Source organism: Ursus maritimus, unplaced genomic scaffold (assembly GCF_017311325.1).
Source record: "Ursus maritimus isolate PB19 unplaced genomic scaffold, ASM1731132v1 scaffold_23, whole genome shotgun sequence".
In the NCBI taxonomy this organism is placed as follows: domain Eukaryota; kingdom Metazoa; phylum Chordata; class Mammalia; order Carnivora; family Ursidae; genus Ursus; species Ursus maritimus.
The window spans coordinates 28832772-28855316 of NW_024424786.1; the positions used below are offsets into that span (position 1 = coordinate 28832772).

The 22545-nt window shown below is 51.3% G+C and overlaps 1 protein-coding gene across 2 annotated transcripts in view; it reads left to right on the forward strand.

Moving 5' to 3' along the window:
- The first annotated feature begins 530 nt into the window (after window positions 1-530).
- Window positions 531-22545, forward strand: part of PRDM11 (PR/SET domain 11) — a 45842-nt gene continuing 23827 nt past the window's right edge. For both annotated transcript variants that reach the window (XM_040638987.1, XM_040638989.1), the window contains exons 1-3: window positions 531-649; window positions 1035-1138; window positions 1735-1997. In XM_040638987.1, the coding sequence (XP_040494921.1) occupies window positions 531-649; window positions 1035-1138; window positions 1735-1997 (486 nt within the window). The remainder of the gene's footprint in view (window positions 650-1034; window positions 1139-1734; window positions 1998-22545) is intronic.

The following is a 22545-nucleotide window of genomic DNA, read 5'->3' on the forward strand; positions in this document are numbered from 1 at the left end:
CAGGCCCCGCCTGTACCTGCTCTGAGCTGGCGCAGCGGGCCTGGCTGCATTCCCTGGCAGCCTCTGGGTGAGGGGGCCGCGCAGCCGGGCGCTGAGGGCTCATGTCATCTGCCAGTCCCCCTTGGCCCCAGCTGGACTTGAGTCGGTCCCTCCCCTGTTCCCCATTGCAGACTTTTGTGCGGAGACTCCTGTGGATTCTTCATACCCTTTGCCCTTTGGTCTTGGGGTCCCGGCTGTGCTATCCAGTCCTGCCCCCTGGCCTGAGCTGCCCCTAGGCCTCTGACCCCATGGGGCTGGTGGCTCCAGTCGTCCCCAGGACCAGCCCGGGATAGAAATGGCATTTCCTCTTGGCCAGGCTACAGCTGTTTTTGTTGTCTCTGTTCTCAAGCGCTTCCTCTGGGGATGGCAGGGAGGGTAACCAGACTCCACGGGACCCCGGTCCCCGCTTGCCCTCTCTGACACTCACCCTTCTTCCCCTGTCTCTTTGATCCTCGTCCTGTGCTGGTCCCGCCTTCCGTCCCCAGGACAGAATGACTGACAACATGAAGGAGTGCCTGGCGCAGACCAAGGCGGCCGTGGGGGATATGGTGACCGTGGTGAAGACCGAGGTCTGCTCACCACTCCGAGACCAGGAGTATGGCCAGCCCTGGTGAGGCCCTTAAGTGGGGGCAGGAGAGGGAGAAGCGGGGAATCTCTGGGCTGGGTTGGTTGGACGCCCTGGGGGAGAGTTCCCACTCCGGGCCCACCGCCCTTCACCTGCTCCGGGCAGCTCCTGGGAGCAGATGTGAGTGAGGGCAGGCTCTAGAAGACTGGAAGAACCCACGCACTGGCCCTGGAAGGCCTAGGCCCAGGGCTCAGAACTCCTACCTTTTCACGATCCCCTGCGGAACCGGCAGCCTGGCTGGGACTCCTCCGCCCGCCCCGCATCCCTGCGTCCCCGTGGCCTCCTGGCTGTGTCCACGGCCCCTCTGCCCACCAGTCTCCCACTCTCTGATAGCTTCTCTGCTTCCTTTACTGGCCCCTGGCCTGGCCAGCTCTAGGAGACCAGACCCCTCAACCATGGAAGTGGAGCCCAAGAAACTGAAGGGGAAGCGTGAGCTCATCATGCCTAAAAGCTTCCAGCAAGTGGACTTCTGGTGTAAGTGGAGCCTGGGGCTGTTCCTGGCTTTCTCCTCCCTTCACCCCTTCACCCTGCTCCCACCCCCCCATCCCATCTCTGCTTGGGAATTTGCAGCCGTAAGACTGATGATAGGCCCTCGCCCATGATGTATTGGACGCGGGTCTGGGCTTCAGTTAGCCCTCACCCTTAACCACCGAGGTGGCTCTTATTGGTCCCATTTTCCAGGTGAGGACACTGAGGCTTGCTGGGGGCTCAGGACCCTGCCTCGGGTCCCACAGCCCGCATGCGCACATAGTTGTGGTTCCAACCCAGACCCATCTGACCCCAAAGCTGTGCTGTAAACTTAAAACCCAGGGAGCTACTGACCTCCTTCGCCTTGGCAGGCATGTCTGCTGAGCCCCCAGGGAGGGTAGTGGGTTATTACCACTGAAGACGCAGGGGCCTGTGGCTGGCTGGGGTGGAGCCAGGGCCGGGACTCGTGAGTCCCACGCAGTGTGCTTTTCCCGCCCGATGCCATCCTCAGGGGGGGCCTCCCTGCAGCCCCTCAGCCTCCGCCGTGGGCGTCCTGCCTCCCTGCAGCAACTGAGGCTCTTTCGCTCTTTCCGTCCCTTCAGTCTGCGAGTCCTGCCAGGAGTACTTTGTGGATGAGTGCCCGAACCACGGTCCCCCAGTGTTTGTGTCCGACACGCCAGTGCCCGTGGGCATCCCAGACAGGGCTGCCCTCACCATCCCGCAGGGCATGGAGGTGGTCAAGGAAGCCAGTGGGGAGAATGACGTGCGATGCATAAATGAGGTCATCCCCAAGGGCCACATCTTCGGCCCCTATGAGGGGCAGATCTCCACCCAGGACAAATCAGCTGGCTTCTTCTCCTGGCTGGTGAGTGTCCCCTGGCCTGTGCCTTGGGAGAGGGTGCTAACGAGAGCGTGGAAGGAAACCAGCAGGGGGAGCCATACGCTGGCCCAGCCTGGCCCGAGAGCTTTTCTGCCATTAGTCCAGGATGCAGGGATGATGAATCTTGCTATCCCCTTGCCCTGGCTGAGTGGTTTGCCACCCTGGGTGGCTCAGGGCCGTGCTGAGGGGCCCGTCTGGCTGGGGTCGGCAGAATCGGTAGTGGGGCTGTAGGGAGCCCGTGGCCAGCCTGCCAGGCAGAACTCAGGGCGATGTCCCCGTGAATGTTCATGTGTGTGTGTCTGGCGGGCCATTCTGTGGCATTGACAAAGGGTTTACCCAGGCCCTCCTCTGGAGTGGGTGACTTGGATCTGGGGGCTGTGGGAATGCAGAGCATGACATTCAGCCCAAAAAGCAGTGATGCCAGGTGCTGGGCTGAGTGCCAGAGGAACCATGGCCCCTGCCATCAGGGAGTGGATGGTCTGGTGGGGACAACAGGTACTGGCCAGGTATGTGCACACGTGATCACTGCTACGGAAGGGGGAAGACAGGACCCTCTAGGAGCAGAGGGAGACGGTGGTGTTCGTGGTGCTCGAGGATCTGGGGCCTGGAGCCCAAGTTCATTGTGTCAGCCAGCTGTGCTATTTACTATCAAATGTGACCTCGGACGAATCATTTAACCTCCGTGTGGCTGTTCTGTAACAGAACAGTCGTAGTTGATGGTGGAAATGAAATAGGTTAACACTGTGAAGTCTTTAGAACCGTGCCTGCCTTCGGGAAGCATGCAGTGAATATCAGCTATCATTGTTGTTGTCGTTGGCCTATTTGAAGGGTTTGGGCAGGGTTCCTTTCAGCTTGAGACTGGAGGAATGAGTAGCAGTTGGGGGACGGGGCACGGAAGAATGCTGTAGGCACACAGAACAGCTGAGCGAGAGAAACTCCAACAGGTCCAGTGCTTTGCTAGCAATGAGCCCGGGAGTCAGTGTGGTGAGAAATCAGAGAAGGGGGCAGGGGCAGATCACACCACGTTTCATAAGTCAGGGTAGGTGCCGCTTCTCCTGCAGGCCAGGGGAAGCCTTGCAGAATGGGGAGGTTAGGTTGCAGAATGGAGAACCGGGATGGGTAGGAGGCCTGGGTGGGGGGCTCAGGTCAGAAAAGATGCTGGTTTCAGCTCAGGTGGTAGAGGCAGGCACATCTGCAAGAGACTTAGAAAGGAGAATCTCCGAGGTTTATTAATGGATGGGATGTGGAGGTGAGAAAGAGGGTTTGTAACGATCTGAAGAGGAAGGACTGTCAGGGATGACTCTGGGCTCTCGGGAGTCAAGTTTGAACAGAGATGGAAGAAGGCAGGGCCAGTAGAGAAAGTCAGGCTAGAGAGTGGAAAGATGATTCATTAGCCATTAATTAAACCTTTCTTGTGGGGCTCCTTTATGCTGGGCTGGGCACTGAACTGGCCTGTGAGATACAGTGATGGGCCAGATCAGACATCAGTCCTGCCCTCATAGAGCTTATTGTGGGGAAGCTGGAATGAATCAAAGAATAAGATAAAGAGATGTAAAATCATGATTTGGGTGATGAAGAGACAGTGAGGCTAGGAGAAAAGGGAACAACCAGAGGAACTGATGTGGCCAGAGGTCAGGGAAGGCTTCCTGATAGTGGAGCTGGGATTAAGGGGAGAGAATGCCCTCCAGGTAGACAGAACAGCATGTGCAAAGGCCCTGTGGCAGGAGAAAGAGGTTGGCACATTTACAAGGCTAGAAGAAGGTCATTGTGCCTGGAGGGTAGCAAACATAGGGACTGGGAGGGGGAGACAGAAGCTTGGATGTATAGGGCCCAGTAGACCAAACTGGGACTTTTGCTCTTTAAGAACAATGAGAAGTTTCCTTTATGTTTTGAAAGGGTGACTTTGGCTGCAGCCTGGAGAACAGATGGGGGGGCGGTCATTGGTGTGGAGAATGGATGCCCACAGTCCAGTTAGAGGGCTATGGTCATTCTCTATGGTGATGATGGTGGAGGCTTGAGCTAGGGTGGGGTGGTGGCGTGGAGGCAAGTGAACTGGTCTGTGACCTATTTCAGGGATGAGCGATAGTGACTTGGAAACAGATTGATTGGCCTAAGTGAGGGAGAGGGAATTGGCCAGAGCAAGCCCTTCAGTGTTCTGCTCTCAGCAGGTCAGGAAGGCATCTCTGAGAAGTGGAATGCAGGGCAGGGCCTGGGTGGAGGGCAAGATCCCTATTCTGGTTCTGGACTGGCTGACTTTGGAGTGACAGCAAGGTCTCCAGGGGCCGTGTTAACTAGGCAGTTAGCTACATGGGTGTGGAGCTTGGAAAGGAGGTTTGGAGATGTCACTTCCTGAGTTACCTGTGCGTGGGTGTGCGTGGGTGTCCGTGGGGCAGGGGGTGCGGAGGGCAGCCCCCAGGGAGAACAGGTGAATGAAAGGTGGACAGGACCTCGGTGAGCTTTGAGGAACATCCACGGTTAGCGGCCCGGGAGGGGAGTGATCCCGCAAGGGTGGCAGGAATTGCAGCCTGAGAGGGGGGGAGGTCAGAATGGCCAACAGTGGCAAATTCTGCCAGGAAACCAAGCAAGAGAAGGGCTCCGAAGTGTCTGCTGGAGTTGGTGCGAGGGAAGTCACCAGCCACCTTAGCAAGACCCGTTCCTGTCAAACACTGGTTCTCGACCTGGGGCGCTTTGCTTCTCCCTCCACTCTGGACATTTGGTAACGTCTGGAGACATTTTTGGCCATCACAACTTGGGATGGGGATACACTTCTGGCATCGAGATGGCAGAGGCTGGGAATGCTGCTAAACGTTTCATAATGCACAGGACGGCCTCGTACAACAAACAGTGATCTGGCCTCAGTAGTCGATGGTGCCGCGGTGAAGCCCTTCGAGAGAGCAGTGAGGTGGGAGCGCTGTTAGAACCCGGGTAACCGGTAGAGCCGCTTCTCAGAAGTCAGATCCGAGTGAGATCAGTGGAGGAGAGACAGGAGTTGAGAGGGTTTGGCTGCCGGCAGACACAGGTGCAGGGAGCTTTGTTCAGAGAGAGACGTTAACATCCTTGAAAACCTGGTGGGAGGGCCCTACTGGAGAGCTGGTCGACTCTAGAGTAGCAATGAGGCGTAGTGGACAAGCTATTCTAACACCGAGAAGGTTCAGATGGAAACATTGCCTATGGAAGGGAGATGGGTCAACATTTTTTCTGTCACTGGAGGGATGCCTAGAGGCTCAGAGCAGATGGAGGGAGGGAAGTATAGTAGCCCTAATAATGGCCCCCCTGGGGATGGCTATGTCCTAACCCCTGGATCCCGTGTATATGTCCTCGTAGGTGGCCAAAGGGACTCTCCAGAGGGGATACATTAAGGCTCTTGAGATAGGGAGATTATCTTGGATTATCAGGATGGGCCCCGTGGAATTACAAGCATTCTTATAGGAGGGAGGCAAGAGAGTCAGACTCAGAAAAGATGGGAAGATGTTATCCCGCTGGCCTTGAAGATAAGAGAAGGAGCCAGGAGCCAAGGAATGCAGGCAGCCTTTAGAAGCTAGAATTCGCAAGGAAGTAGAATCTTCCTGCAAGTTCCAGAAGGAACTCAGCCCTGCCGACACCTTGGTTTTTAGGACCGCTGACCTCCGGAACTGTGAGATAATCAGCAGGTGGTGTTTGAAGCCACAGTATTGTGACAGTTCATTAAGAAGTGATAGGAAGTGAATGCAGTGGGCTTCCGTGTCTGGGGGGACGTCTGCTAACACGTGCGGAGAGGTGGCCAGGGGAACGGTGAGGGTGAGTTCAGCTGGGGTGAGCGAGCTGCAGGTGCCCGTGCCTGTGAGACGCACAGGTGGGCTGTTCGGGGGAGGCCGGCGCATGCGGGTCAGCCGAGGACGGGCCTGGGCGTAGGGGACACGAAGCAGGTGAATGGATGCAGCTGAGGCCCCAGGAAGGCATGGGCAGCAGGGGCCCAGCGGCGACAGAGAAGTGGGAGGACTGAGAGCTGCCGGGCTCGCGCAGGGCACGGGCTCTGTGTCCTGGCCACGGGCGGTTTCGTGGTGGAAGCCGTGCTGCTGGGGATGGAGGTGTGAGTGGGAGGTGACCGGAGAGCCAGCCAGGGTGGCTGGCTTGTTTTAAAAGTCTGGCCGCTCGTGAGCTATGATCCTAGGCCAGCTGTGTGCCACATTCCTCCTCCGACAGTCCTGCAGGCGAAGGTCGCTGACCTTGTGGTTCTGATGAGGGAACCTGGGACTGAAAATGTTAAGCGCACAGCCCCAACTCCCATGGCTGACACATGGTTCCCACAAAGCCAGGCTTTAAGGATGGGAGACGAGGAGGTCTATTCCCAGTCAAGTAATTCCGAGGCAGAGTGTCACTGGTGGTTGTCGTACTTGTACAAGGCTGGAAGGGCCAGGGAGGAGGGGAGTGGATTTTGAGTGGGCGGACTGGAGATAGGTCTTGAAGGATGCGTGGAAGTTCAGCGGAGGCGAGAATCTAGGGCTGTGCTCCCTCCCCCACCCACAAACACCTACACCTTGGGGAGGCCCCGCGGGCAAGCTTGGGGCCTCAAAAGCAGGCAGCTTCCCCGGGTTTGTGGCCCGGCATGGGGCTGGGGTCTGGAGAAAAGGGAGAGGAGGAATCCCTGGAGTTTGCCGTCTGATCCTAGACCAGCTCTGCCAGTCGAGAGCGGGCATGGCCTGCACTTCAAGGGCCCAGGGGCCAGCCCTGTTGTTCCCTTGGAGGTGCCTTCCTAGGGCCTTGGAGCTGGGAGCTGTGACATGGGGATGGGTGCGGGGAGGAAGCGGCTGGGTTCGCGGGACCATTGGGAGGCTCTGACCTTTGTGATCCAGAGAGGTGAGGGGCACTGAAGGCCCTCACAGAAGAGATGTGCAAAATGGCTCAAGAAAGCAGAGCCTGTGCATGTGTGTGCGCGTTTATGTGTGTGTGTGTGTGTTTGCGAGTGTGCGTGTATGTGCGCATGTGTGCACTCATGTGCGAGTGTGTGTGCGTGTGTGTGCATGTGTGTGTTTCCGCGTGTGTTTGCACGTGTGTATGTTTCCGTGTGTGTGCGTGTGTGTCCTCAGTCAGGGTTTCGGCTGGAGAAACGCAGGAATGAGGAACAGCGCTGCCGCTCAGATGATGGGCTGGTTGAACAGACGGAGCGGGGAGAGGTGGGGTGAACCGCGGCACTGATTTTGGACCAGGATCTGGAAGCATCGCAGCCCAAGTAAACTGCATTCGTTTGTCGAGTCCTGTCTCAGAGCCGTACTCGATGTTCTTTCTTGACCTTCTGCTTGCCTTCAAAAGCTCTGGCCTTCATCCCGCACAACACGTTTCCTTTACAACGCCTCCGCGTGTACGCTCTACTCCAGTCAAAATAACGGTGGAGCAGAGGATAAGCGACCTGCCCGGTTTCTCGAGCACTTTCCATGTTTCTGGGTCTGTGCTCAGCACTTGCCAGCGTGATCTCATTTGGTCCTAATAATGCCCCCATGAAGTAGGTATTATTCTACCCATTGTACCGCTGAGAAAACTGAGGCCTGGAGAGGAGAGTCATTCTGCACAAAGCTAAACAGCTAACGAGTTGCTGAGCTGGAGTTCCAAGCCAGCCGTCCGGACTCTAGAACCCGCCCTCTCGTTCTGCCTCCAGGTCCTTCTCCGTCTTCCTCCCCCGTCTCGCCAGTTCTTCCCTGCTGGCCTTGGGTGACTTTGTTCTACTCATCCTTCCTGCCCAGCACTGGTTCCCTGGCCACCTCCCCTCCACCCGGAGGAAAGCTGGTCCCACAGGCCAGGGCCTGCGTTTAGATGGACCCAGTGGCCATTTCCGCTTCGCATCTCTCCACAGCCTGGCCTCCCCTGCAGGAATTTTGCCCTCACCTCTGGCTGCTTAGAAAAGAAACGTCCCCTTCCTCCACCTTCTCATCTCAGTGGGAATGATAAATCCCAGGAATCCTTGCCAGGTTGCCAGACCGCCCTCGACCACTGGCAGCTGGCGACGATGCTGCGGGCCTGAGTTGTTCGGGAGTGCAGGAGGCCGTGGGGTTCAGTTACGGGAGGAAGAAAGAGGAGGCCAGCACAGGGTGTCTGTTTACCTTTCTCGCTTAGACTCGGTCTTGTTCCAGAAGGGATTTAGGGTAGCCTAGCAGGACACATAAAATAGAACATCATAGCATATTAAAACTGCGAGAGACAGAAGAGAGAAAAGCAAGGGCGGAGACCCTAAGCAGCGCCAGGAATGAGTCTAAAGATGCAGACCGTCATGACCCGTGTACACGCTTTTAGCTATCGGGGGCCCAAATCCGGCAGCCACTGGGGAAGAGGCAAGCTTGGTCAGCTACCAGTGCCTTCTGTCCCTGTCCCCAGTTAGCTCCTGGGGAGGTCTGCCCTTCTGGGTACCGATACTGGACGGGAGATTTCCCAGGGGTCCTCATAACGAGGACTCCATGTGGTGGCATTTGTTCACCTGCTGTTGGTCAGCTCCTCCACCGGTGAGACGCCTGCTGTTCCGGGGGGAAACCGAGGTGCAATGGTATTTCCAGTGTTTTCCATTTCAAGTTCCACTGTAAAATGGAGATTTTTTTTTGAAACTTGGAATGGAACGTGCAGAAGCTCATGACAGCCTCCAGAAAAGTCTGAAAACCCCGGAGTGACTGGGATAGAGGGAAGTAGAAGCAGACGGTTGCGATGTCACAAGATGTCAGCGGGAGCAGGCAGGTGTCACCAAGTTTGGGAGAGCTCGGAGAAGGCGAGAATAACAGGCTTGTCCAGGAAGAATAACGGGCTTGTCCAGGAAGAAAAGAAGGAACATTTGAGACAGGTTGGCTGTGTGTGTGTGTGTGTGTGTGTGTGTGTGTGTGTGTGTTTGAGGAGATACTTTCCATGCTTGTTTGCTCTTTTCTATTAACTCTTTATTTTGAAATTTTCAGACTCTGTGAAAAATTATAAGGATTGTGTAATAAACACCCACACACCCTGCACCTAATTGACCCATTGCTAGCATTGAATCTCTCTCTCTCTAAATACCAGCAGGCGTGTGTATGCACACACACATTCTTTTTTGTTTTGTTCTGTTTTGTCTTCTGAGCTGCTTAAGATATGGTTGCAGACACCAGGCTTTCTGGGCCACGCGCTCTCATCAGCACGACACAACTCTACAGTTGCAGGGCGAGAGCAGCCAGAGACGGGCCGGGAATGAATGAGTAGTGAGGCTGTGTGCCAATAAAACTTTATTTATGAGCGCCAAATGTGAACGTCATGTAATTTCAAACGCAATTGAGATTTCATCTACATTTCACACATGAAATCACATCAATGAAATTAATATGAAAAAAAATTTTTATAATCATTAAAAAAGGCAAACACCCATGCTTCGCTCAGAGCTGTATAAAAGCAGGTAGGGGGCTGCATTTGAACTGCAAGCGGGAGTTTGCTGACCTCTGTCCTCTGCCCCCACAATAGAATTGTTATACTCAGGAAATGTACCCATGGATACAATACTGTCTCAACTGCAGTCCATATTCACATCTTCCCAGGGGCCCTGGGGAAGTGCCTTTTACAGTCTGCCCCCCATCCAGGACCCTCTCAGGCATCCCCCATTGCATTTAACTGTCATGTCTCATTAGTCTCCTTTATTCTAGAACAGGATATTGACACTTTGGAGAAGTCCTGGGCAGTTGTTTGCAGAATGTTGCACGGTTTAGATTTGCCTGATGGTTTCCTCATGATAGATTCCAATTGTAGCATTTTGGCACGAGGGATGTTGTGTCTTTCTCCCTGTAGATAACAGGAAGCATGTGAGGTCAGTTTGTCTTATCTCTTACCCAGTGGTTTTAGCAACTGTTGAGGATTCTTGCCTGCATCATCAATTATCATTCATGGTTTAACATGATTTACAGTCGACATTTACTACGTGACATCCTTCTGCAAAAAAAAGTGCTCAACTTTCTCCTCCACTCCATCCCTCAAAGTTATTTTTAGCATCAGGATGGACTCCTGAATCCTTCTTTTTCTTCTGTGTGTTCTAGTCCATTCCTGTCATTATTCATTCTGATGTTTAAATCGCCCTAGATTTGGCCAGCGCGAGCCCATTCAGTCTGGCTCCTTGTCCTTATTTTCATCCTTCCCTTACTTTCTGGTGCAAAAAGATGTTCTAGCCATCTCTCCCAGGAGCCCTAATTTGTTTTAGTGGAAATGGTGTGCAGAACTCAAGATCCCTGGGCACTAAGCGTGCACGTGGCTACTGGGGTCTCATTGCTTCTAGGCCTGACCTAGGTTTTGAGGAATGAGTTGCAGCGGGTGGCCGATGGCATCGGGGACCTGAGGGAACACGGAATCACGAGCAGCAGGCACGACGTGTACACAGGTCTAGGGGCACGGGTAGTGTTGAGCAGGGATAGGTGATAGGGGATAGCAGAAGGAAGTGTGCTTAGAAGGAAGAGTGGAAGATGATGCTAGAAAGAAGTTGCTTTTCTCATGTTCTAAGATGGGGTGGATCCTTAAAATACTATCAATTCAATATCAGCTTTTCCAGGAATAAAAGTATGGAGCTCAATCTTAAGATTCCTCTTACGATCAGAAGCATTAAATGGGCTTGCCTTGTATAACTATTGGACAAAAGCTGGTCGTTTGGTTATGAATCACAAACGGAACCAAAGATTCCCCGCCAATATGTACGATGCTGGTGAACCAGTTTTGGCTGGAACTGTCTGTCATTCTCATACTCTGGTATTTTGGAATAAAAGAGCATGAAAATGATTCTGAACTGGCCCAGTATTTCCAGTGTAAAGGAGCTCCGAACTTGACCTTCACCATGCCTTTCCTTCTCAGCACCTGTGCTGGGGTGGCGTTTCTCATCTGTCGTATTGAGGTGACTTTTAAATATATGAATAACTATAGTCACTATGCTGTGTGTTACACACCCAGGGCTTACTTATTTCACTCTGACCATCTTTGCTCCCCGCTCCCCTGACCCCTCTGCCTCTGGCAACCACCAATCTCCTCTCCTTATCTAGGAGTTCAGCTTTTGGTGTTTTTCTTTTTCAGATTCCACGTATAAGTGAGATCACACGGTGTTTTGTCTTTGTCTGACTTAGCATTATACACTGAAGGTCTGTCCGTGTCATTGCAAGTGGCAAGACCTCATTCTTTTTTATGGGTGAATAATATCTCTAGCACATCTTCTCCATCCCTTGATCTGCCGAGGGACACCTGGGTTGTCGCCACGTCCTGGTCATTGTAGATAATGCTGCGGTGAACGCGGGGAGTGCACAGAACTTTTCACTTCAAGCGTTTTCGTTTCTTTCTGATAAATACCCAGACATGAAATTGCTGGATCACGTGGTAGTTCTATTTTTAAGTTTTTGAGGAACCTCCGTGCTATTTTCCGTGGTGGCTGCGTCCACGCACATTCCCAGAGCAGCGCTCAGGAGTTCCCTTCTCCCCACATCCTGGCCAGTGCTTGTTGTCCCTTGTCACGTCAATGCTAGCCATTCTAACAGGCCTGAGCGGGTAGCTCCTTGTGGTTTTGGTCTACGTTTCCCTGATGGCCAGTGAAGTTGAGCACCTTTTCCTGTATCTGTTGGTCAGGTGACTTTGAATGTTCACGGGAGGGGGGTCCCAATGTTACATTAATCTTACGTTAATGTCATTTGAAAAGGCATAAGCATAGATCTAGATGCAACAACACTTCTTCTAGCTCTTAAATAGCTACAGCTATCCAAGACAGGCTTCCAAGTCTAAAATGAATGAACGATACCAACAAACGTAATGCAAATGAACGAAATCAGTGTAACGTGTCGGATGACGTTTGGAACAAAACTGCCGTTTATCGGGCGACCCCTTTATTTTCTTTGTCTCTATTGGAAACACTGGGGAATTTTTCAGTGCACCTGCCTCCATGGGTCCTACCCTTTTCTTTGCCAGAATGTTTCCTGTGCTTATTAAGTTTGCATTTGCTCTTCTTTCGCTAGCTCGCGGCAGACAGCAGGAAGTGATGTTGTGTGGTCGGCTGTGCCCATCTAGCAGGCCACTTCCAAATCTGGTGACCTAGAACTGGGGTTGCATGCTTCTTGTGTCAAGGGGCCGATCGTAAATATTTTAGGCTTCGTGGACCCTACATGTCCTCCTCTGTTCTGCCCTTGTAGCGGGAGAACAGTCATAGGTGTGGTGTCTTCTAGTCAAACTGTTTATGGATACCAAAACTTGAATTCCATATACCTTTCACGTGATGGAATATTCTTACCTTGGTTTATTCCCAACCACTGAGAAACATACAAACCGCTCTTCGCTGGTGGGCCATCCAACGCATGTGGCGGCTGGATTTCCCTCGCAGGCCATAGTTTGCTGGCCCGAGGTGTAGAGCAGCAATCTTGCATGCTTGCTTGGGTATCTGCAGGTCCAGCTGCAGTTCCTCAGTTAGTCTGGGGTGTCTGCTGGTGGCCCCTGGGGGGCTGATTTTGCTGGGCGAGGCTGGGCCGCTGGGCCGCAAGCCACGGGGCGAGCTTGTCACCTCACCGTGGAGCCAGGTCTGCTCCATGTTCTGGGCCCAGGCTGAAGGAGCAGGGGCTCCGTGGGGAAGCTCTTCTCCCAGTCAAGGCCGAGGCCCCAGAGGCAAGTCCACCCTCGGGAGCACATTTCCAGTCTTTGCTGGAAATCCCATCGGCCAGACAAGTCACATGGCTGAAGCCAAGGTCAAGGAGAAGTAGTACCGGCCACCTATAAGAGAGAGCCCAGTGCAGAATCACGTGGCCGAGGCCCATGGGGAGGGGCGGGAACTGGGGCCAAGAATTCAGAGTTGACCGCAGGTGCCAACCGAGTTACAAGCCCAGTACTCTTGGGACGGCAATCTCCTAGTGATTGCTGTATATTGATTTTTTAAATGAAAACATTGAATTAAAAATTCTTGGAGTGAACTTTTGGATCTTGAGAACATATCCAAAGACCCTCGCTTTGAGAGACGCTAATTGCTAGTGAACTTCCTGGCTTTAATAATAGGGGACTTGGGGCCTTCTGGTGTTTGAAAATTCCTTTAGGACAGGTCTTGTTGGAGCCCGATTCTGCAGCCTTAAACCCGCAGGGGGCCTCAGCGAAAGCTAGTGAGGCTCGGCAGACAGCCATACCTCTAATAGCCGCCAAATCATTGCTGTTCATTGGGCATTCAAAGGTTCGTGTGCCATAACTTTGTACACTCACAACCGTTCTATCGGCAGGTGTCTCTCTCTCGCTTTGTCCAGACTGGAAAATGGGGGCTTCAAGGGCCAGGTTACTTGTCCAAGGCCATGTAGCTGATCTTGGGGTCAGGACTTCAAACCAAAGCTCGAGCGCCTCATTTCCAACCCCATATGTGAGTGCCCACATGCTGTCCCCTTGGTCTTCCCACTCACACGGAAACTTCTGTTTCTCTGGGGAGTACTTTTAGAGCAGAGAGTATAACGTGGTTTCCTTTTCCTTGTCTGATTGATGCTGATGAATATTTGGGAGATTTCTTTCTTTTTTTTTTTCTAAGATTTTATCTATTTGAGAGAGTGAGCGAGCAAGCATGAGTGGGGGGAGGGGCAGAGAGAGAGGGAGACAAGCAGACGCCCCACTGAGCGCCGAGTCTGGCGTGGGGCTCGATCCCAGGACCCTGAGATTGTAACCTGAGCCGAAATCAAGAGTCGGACATTGAACCGACTGAGCCACCCAGGTACCCCTTGGCAGATTTTTAAAAACCGCTTTATTGCAATATAGTCACATACCACACAGTTCACCCATTTAAAGTGTGGAATTCAGTGGTGTTTAATATATTCACCGCTGTATACAGCCACTGTCACCGTCAGTGGCAGGACACTGTCATCACCTCAGGAAGAAACTCTGTCTTTAGCTGTCACCCCACCTCTCCCTCCTCCCCCCTCCCCCTTTCAGCCCTCAGGAACCACTGATCTACTCGGTCTCCAGAGATCTCCCTGTTCTGGACTTCGTATGAAGGAGATCATAGGAGATCAGTGAATTCATGTGAATGACTACGTGGCCCTTTGTGACTGGCTTCCTGCTCTTAGCTTGCTGTTTTCTTTTCTTTTCTTTTTTTTTTTTTTTAAGATTTTGTTTATTTATGTGACAGACAGCCAGCGAGAGAGGGAACACAAGCCGGGGGAGTGGGAGAGGAAGAAGCAGGCTCCCAGCGGAGGAGCCTGATGTGGGGCTCGATCCCAGGACTCCGGGATCACGCCCTGAGCTGAAGGCAGACGCTTAACCGCTGTGCCACCCAGGTGCCCCAGCTTGCTGTTTTCTAGGCGCTTCCAAGTTGTGGCAGGTCCTCACCGTGCGTGTAGCATGATCGTTCCTTTTTGTGGCCTTTTCATTCCATTACGTGAACACGCCACATCTCGTTCATCCATTTACCTGTCGACAGACGGTTGCGCTGTCTCTAGCTTTGGGCTCTTCTGCGCAGTGCTGCTGTGAACGTTGGTGTGCCGCTTCCTGCGTAGACCTGCTTGTTCTGGGGCATCTACCTAGGAGTGGAATTGCTGCGTTGCTTAGCCCTGTGTGAATGAACTCTGTGTTTCATCATCTGAGGACCTGCCAGACCGTGTCCCCGCGTGGCTGGACCATTGTGCGGCCCCACCAGCCGTCCAGGAGGGCACATCCCTCCTCCTCCCCGCCAGCCCTTGCTGTTAGCCAGTGTGATTCTAGCCGTCCTCGTGGCAATGAGGCGCTATCTCAGTGTGCAGCTTTGCTGTGTTCTCTGCTTTTGTTCTGACGCTCTCTTGTTCATTTCTCTGGTGATGAGGGGGTGAGCCGCCCCTGACGGAGGTGCTGCTTGGGGTCTGGACCACTCCGTGGGTGCTTTTCACACCCGCCCTGTCAGCTGCTTCCCTCTGCCCCGTTAACCTGGAAGACCCTTCACATCTGTAGTATATTTCATGTTTGTTTCTATTTACTTTCCCTCTGGCCACAGGCCCATTCTAACACCGCTGTTATGCCAGGCCTTTTGCCCAAGGCCTCAACCCGCTGGTTGCACCAGTTGGCAGATTTATTGAAGTTGAGTGTGTCCAGGGTACGGGGGTAGTTGGTCCTGAGGCTGGTAACAAGGCCGGGGGGGCGGGGGACCTTGAGTGGACTTGAGTGCAGAAGAGCTGTCTGAGTTGGTTAAGGGGCTCTGGACTCAGACATTCCTGCCATTTGAGGGACGTGTGTCCTGGGGCGAAGCGCTTTACTCTCTCGGAGCCTAGATTTCCTCTGCATAAAATGGGGATGCACAGTCTGTTGGAACTTACCCTTATGAGTTGTGAGTCTTGACGCTTGCTGCAGACAGGTGCATAGCAGGGGATAAGCAGATCACATCTCTCTATTATCTCCAGTTAGCGTCACATGGGCCTGGTGAGTGAAACTCCAGTATGTAAAACCCGGATGTGGAATTTGGGATTGTATGTAAACGTGCCGCATTTACTAGGTCTCCAGGCCTTTTTTGAAATTTAATAAAAGACTTTTAGAATGATCAAAGGAAGCACTAATTCCATTATCAGTTAAAAGGAGGTGAGGGCGGGTTAGATCTGGTTCTCAAGCAGCCCATGTCACCTAGGAAGTTATACTCATATACCAATATTCCAAGACTGCTGCACACATTTTAAGGGCTCTCCCCTTTGCCTTGCCCAAGTCCATCTGTAGATACCAGGTTAGCAGGCCAGGGCCTAAATCATCTCAGAGGCCCCGCTTCCAGCCCAAGCCTTCAGTTCAAGTTCAGGTTTGGTCCCGCCTCTTTCGCTCTGCCATTTCAGTTTGCTAGACTGGGGAGTGGCTGGAGAACAGAGGCATTGCCGTCTGCCTCCTGGGGTTCTGGGAGGAGCATCTGAGATGCGCAGAAGTGCTTTGTCAACTGTGAATAGGTTCATAAATCATTTTTGTAACCGCTTTGCTCCAAGAAGAGGTGCAGGGCTGAAAATTAGAATGCTTTGTGGATTCCATGGGTTCCTGGAAGGTTGCAAGCAAATCAGGTGTTTGAAAATCTAATCTCTGTAGCATCCGGTGGAGGCACCGTTCAGAGGAGCCCAGCAGGGAGCCCTTGACGCTGGTGGGCGTTCTGCCACCGCGCAGAATGTTCCTCTGTAGTAAAATGCAGATCTTCACGTAGCAAATCTGCTCAAGCCAGCAGCCAGACTGGAAACTCGGGGGGTGCCCGGGGCTTTCCTGGTTGATTCCGAGGTCATTAGAGGGAGCTTGGGGATAACGTCTATCTCTCTACTGAGTGCTTAAGAGGCGGGCTGTACCAGCAGACACGGGAGTGACCTCAGTTTCCTAATCTGCAGAATGGGAATCATGATCGGAGCTAGCTCACAGAGTTGTGAGAATCCATGAAACGGTGTGTCAGAGTCCATGGCACCGTGAAATTGCTTTTTTGGTTTGGTTTGGTTTTTAAACTGGATATTTCTTTCTTTTCTTTCTTTCTTTTCTTTCCTTTTTTTTTTTTTTGAAGATTTATTTATTTATTTATTTTAAAGAGAAAGAGAACACACCCATGCACACGCACACGCATGCACGAGCAGTGGGGGTGGGGGATGGGGAGAGGGAAAGAGAGAATCTCAAGCAGACTCCACACTGAGCATGGAGCCTGATGCGGGGCTCGATCCCACCGACCCGAGCCGAAATCAAAGGTTGGACACTCAACCGACTGAGCCCCCCAGACGCCCTTGAAATGGCTTTTTGAACAGTAGCCACTGGTGTTTGGTTACTGATGTCTTTGTTAATCATTAACCACGGTCAGAAATAGCACTGGGATCCATGTGGACCATGCTGGCCCCAGGAGGCCCAAACTCAGGTTTTGTATTATTTTCTGAGGATCTGTCCACATGAAATCATACAATGTGAGTTTTAGACAGAATTTTAGAGGTCGTTGAGGACAGAGTAAAGATACCACCTCACAAAGAATACTCATTCAGCCCTGTGCCCCTGTAAGTTGTGCTGCCCCCCCGCCCCACGTGGTGGTCCTTCCCATTTGATGATGGCCCTGCTTCCTCTCGCCTCTTCTTCTCCGGGCTAAGGGACCCCCTTACTGGGCTAATCACCCTTCTCCGGTCAGGCCCAGGCTAGCAAGGCCTTTTTGACATCACTAGGGTTCAGAGCCCCAGTGGGTGCTAGAACTACTGGGTTTAGAGGGACCAAGGAGGGTAAGGACCAAGGGTAAGGTGAGGGAGACACTGAGAGACCAGCCTTCTGCGGGCTCGATCCCGAGCACCGGGCCCTGGCTGACCATTCCTGGACCATCTTGGTCTCAGGCCTGGAGGCCTACAACTTGCTGTCTACTCAGGGTGGCCCGGGCTTCTCAGTGACATGTGACATGGTCTGCAAGCTCTGTGTGATCCTGCCCACTCCTGCTCCTTCCACCCAGAACACCCACCCCTTCCTTTTCTCCCAGACCTCAGCTTCGATTCCACAGTTCCCAGGAAGGTCCTCAACCCACTCCCAGATGCCACCTCCCGCTCTGACTTCCCCTTTCCGCAGATTTGCCTGCCACCGTGCTGACCACGGGCTGTCACAGTGGTCTCTTTTTTGTGGCTCCCTGGACTGTGAGTTTTACAAGAGCAAAGACATTGTCTCCCTGAATTACCATTTTATCTGCAGAGCGGAACGCTATAGCTACTCCCTCGGTGATATCTGTTATGTGAATGAATGAATGCTTGGTTTGAGAAAATCCTGATTGGTGGGAAAGATAAGGCCAGAACTATCCCGCAGCAAGCCTCCAGATCGGAGCCAGCATCAGAGGCCCGAGGCAGTTCCCCCTTCCCCACTCTGTCTCTCCCAGCTCCCACCAGAGCCTCTCTGCCCAGTGTAAGCCGTAAAAAGGCAGATCGCAACAACTCGGTGTTGACCCCAAGACCTCCCACTGCCCAGAATTAATGATAGCTAACAGTTGGTCTCTTCATTAAGAGACCAGAGATTGCGATTACGGTCCTGACCAAAATGCTAAGGACAACTGTTGACTAAGTGCCTCCCACGTGAATCATTACAGCAGTGCTGCAGGGCTGGCCTTTACCCCATTTTACAGATGTGGAAGCTGAGGCCAAGGCCACCCACTTCATAAATGGTGAAGCTGAGAGTCTAGCTGATTCCTCTGGCTTCGTGGCTCTTACTAGCACTCGGTGCTCCCGTTACTGGCTGCAGGGCCTAGAGATGCTTTTTTCTTTTTCCCCCGGAGGGAGAGGAGCAATCGGAAAATAATAATGTAGGGGGATTCATATTATGATCAAGTACAGAGTTCTGTGAAATTCCAGGGCAAGGTCCCTGAGGACTGGGGCACCATCTGGGGAGACTGATGGGATGTAGATGGGGAGGGCGAAGTCTGAGCTGCATGTTTTCTCGTTTGGTCTAAGAATTTTAAACCCCAGAGGCAGTATAGCCTCATAAACAGACAAATAAAGGAGAAGCCTCCTCCTGTTCTCTTCTTTTGTTTTCCTCTAGAGGTAACCAGAGTTGAGAGCTTGCAACGTGTTTCCCAGACTTTCTGTGCACGCGCTAGTCACATGGTGATGGTTGCGGGGGGTGGGGGGAGCCCATGCCGATTTCCATGGTGTAAACGCTCCCGCCGTGGCCGATTTCAAGGTACTGGTGTGAAGTCACTGTACCGTGCGGTGGGAAGAGACAGGCAGTAGCAACTCTTCCATAGCATTTCTACTGTTCAGACACAGTAGGTGCCCACTGCCCTCAAGAACACCGATGATAGTCAAATAGAAAATAATTAGGAAGTGGTAAGCGTTGAGTATTTACTACCTTCAAAATACTGTTTCTTGAATTGTAGGTTTATATCATTAAATTTTTAACAACAGCTGTTCAACAACCGGTTCATGAAATTCTGGAAGATTTCAGAGTCCGTGCTCATTAGCCAGCTCCAGCACACCACTCGTTTCCTTTTCCCTGAAATATTAACATTAGATCGTTTTTTTTTTTTCTTTAATTCGTTTTTTCCTTACAAGGCTCTTCAGCCAACCATTCGTTCGGTCAGCCAGATTCTGTCATGCGCCATGTGCTGGGTGAGGGTCCAGGGCCGGGCCACCGTCATGAACAGGATAGCCACGTGCCTTGCCTTCGTTAGCTTATGGTCCCTTGAAGGAGACAGTCGATGGCCAGACTGACAAATGAACACCATCGATGTCAAAATTGCCCTGTGCAATTAGGTCTCTAAAAGGAAGTGACAGGTGATGTCATAGAGATAAAGCTGGGGGCGGGAGTGGCGGCAGGCGGAGGGCAGGAAGTGGCAAGGGAGAGCCTACTTTAGGTTCCGGCCAGACAAAGCTTCTCCTGAGGAGGTGACAGAAACTGAGACCCAAAAGATAAGAAGGACCAGTCACGCAAAACTCAGTGGGGAAAAAGGTACAAAAGGATATGTTCACTGGGGTGCTGTATCTGGGAACTGTACAAACCTGCAAAACCGTCTGTACATAGAAAACTCCTTGTGTAGTAAAAAGGGGAAGGCTTCCCACCAGCTCCACGATGGTGGTTAACCTTGGAGAGAGCGGGTGACGTTGGAGGCAGAGATGGTCTTCAGCTATGTCGAGGTGTTTTCTGGAAACGAGCGAGGTGGGGGACACGTACGGCTGGAGATAATTTTTGTTGGCGGCCACATTGGTCTTTATAATTTCTGAATGCGTGAAACATTTCACGATTGTTAATTTTTTAAGAGTGGGGCCAAGAGGTCATAGGCAGTGAACCGTCCCAGCGTAAAGGCTCCCTGTCAGGTCCTGTGGCTGCAGCCCGTGAAGGGGAAGAGGGAGACCCACGTCAGGGAGGTCGGCGGGCATGGGCCTCGGAGGCTGTGACCACGGGAGCGGATTTTATCTTAAGTGCTGCTGAGGATCCTTGGCGAGGGACGTGAGGGGGTTTCCACCCATAAAGATGACAGCTCTGAGGAGAGCGTGGAGCGTCAAGAGTGCAATCGGGGGAGGGGAGTTAGGGTCTCCTGTGGTTGTCTGGAAGAGAGCTCATGGCTCAGACCAGCATGGAAGCCGCTTTGACATCTGATGGCAGGACTTGCTGAGAAATCGGACGGGGGGCGTTGAGAGAGCAAGGGAGGAAGGGTAACTTTCTTTGTTTTTGTTTTTGTTTTTTTTAACAGCCTTTTCAAGATATAATTTACGTACCAAACAGCTCACCCATATGAAGTGTGCCCTTCACTGGGTTTTGATAGTAGAGATGGCTTTCTTTCTGACACCTGAGTGGATGGTGGTTGCAGATGCTGTGATAAGGAAAGTAGGAGAGGAGCAGGCTTGGGGGTGGGGGATCTGGGGGGGTACCTTGGGGGAGGTACGTTTGAGGTGCCCATGAGACATCCAAGGAAGGGAAGTCACGCGGGAAGTCAGATATTCACAGCTGGGGCTTGAGGTGAAGATTGTGAGTAATGAACAAGCTGAGAGTCTGGAGATGGCTGTGGGTGAAGAAGGTGTGTGCGGAGGGGGCACAGGGGCTTCTAGTCCAGATGCATTGAGAGTTCATGCTTTGACCAGCCCTCACCCTTTTACCCCAAACATTACAGTGAGAGTTCAAAAAAAAAAAAAAATGAGCCTCCCCAAGACCAAATCTCTGAAGCTAATGAAGACAATGTTAAAAAGACAGCCTCTGGATATCAATAACAAATGAATTCACTCTGAAATGAAAATTATATTCTGAAAATGCATTTAAAATAACCGTTTAGGCTCCATATCAGGAATAGGTTTGACTGTGAGTAACTGAGATTCTAAATAATGGTAGCTCATGCTAAATAGGAGTTAAATTTTCTGTTATGAATACATCCTAGGCCTGGTGCGGTGGATCTACCCCACTAAGCCCTCAGGGAACCAAGCTTGACCCCAGCTCATCACTGTCTCAGTGCTTGGATTATCCTCATAGTTTAACTTTGGTTGCTAGGACTCCAGCCATTACATCTGCATTCCAGGCAGTAGCATGGTGGAGAGGCATGTATCAGCTGTCTTTCAAAGAAGTTTTCAGGAAACTGACACATGACACTCCCACCTACATCCTATTGGCTAGAACCTAGCTAGCAGAGAAACCAAGAAATGTATTCTGGTTTTTTTTAATTAGTTTATTTATTTAGTAATCTCTACACCCAACGTGGGGCTCTAACCCATGACCCGGAGATCAAGAATCATATGCTCCCCTGACTGAGCCACCTAGGCACCCCAAAATATATGTTGCTACAGGTAGCCAGGTGCCCAATTATAATCCAGGGTTTCTGTTACCATGGACGAAAGAGATAATAGATAATGAGGGGTAATTAGCAGTCTCAGCCTTAGGATCCTTGAAGAAATAAAGGAAGGATAACAAGCATTAAAAAGAACAAACAGTGGATTTTTGTTTGTTTGAATTTAAAACCTCTGCTCTTAGAAAGATATCATTAAGAGAATGAATAAACAAGCCTTAGATTAGGTGAAAACATTCATATATCGTATGTCTGATGATGGACTGGATCCAAAATATATTTTTAAAAAACTCTCAAAATTCAATAATAAGGAAAAAATAACCAATTTTAAAAATGAGCAAAGATTCAAATAGACTCTTCACCAGAGAAGATATGCAGCTGACAAGTGACTGCATGAAAAGATGCTCAGCGTCCTTAGTCATCAGAGAAGTAAAATTAAAGCCACAATGAGATACTGCTTCGTGCCTATTAGAACGGCTAAATGAAAAAGACTGTCGATACCAAGTATTGGCAAGGTTGCGGGCCAGCTGGTGGGTCCATACACTGTTGAATGGGAATGTGAAATGTTGCAACCACTTCGGAAAACAGTTTAGCAGTTTCTTGAAAGTTATACATATACTTACCGTGTGAGTATACTTACATTCCCCTGCAAGGTGTTTGCCCACAGGAGATGTGCGTGTCTACAGAAAGACTTGTAACCGGATTCTCTTAGCAGATTTATTTGTAATAGCCAAAACCTAGACAGAACCCAAATATCTACCAAGAAGTAGATGAAACCAACTGCGGCGCATCCAAACAATGGAATGCTGCTTCCCAGTACAAAGGAATGAAGTCTGATACACACATCAATGTGGACAGATCTCACGATAATTGTGCTGAGAGCATGGCTTCTGTTTGATTTCATTTATATAAAATCCTAGAAAATGCAAAGTAATTTATAGTGATAAGAAGAAGCTCACTGGTTGCCTGTGGACTGGGGATGGGAGGGATGGAGGGGGTAGGAAGGGGAGATTCTAGGGCACAAGGAAACTTGGGGGTGATGGATATGTTTGTTTTCTTGATTGTGCCAATGGGTGTATACAGTTGTCAAAATTTATCAAATGTACATTATATGTCACTTATTGTTTAGTAAAGCTGTAAGGAAAGGGAAGAAGAAGGAACGTGACTTTGTGAAACAGAGAGGTGGAATGAAGAAAAGATGGCTATGAAGATGCTGAGAATGAAAAATACTCATTGCATTAAAAGTGCTCATTTAAAAAGAAAGGAAAAAGAAAGGAAGAATGTTAATACGTGGATAAATTCTCGACTGGACACAGTCAAAGAGAGAATTAGTGAATTGGAAGAGAGTTCTGAGGAATATTCTCAGAGCAGTGCCCAGAAAAAGAGAGA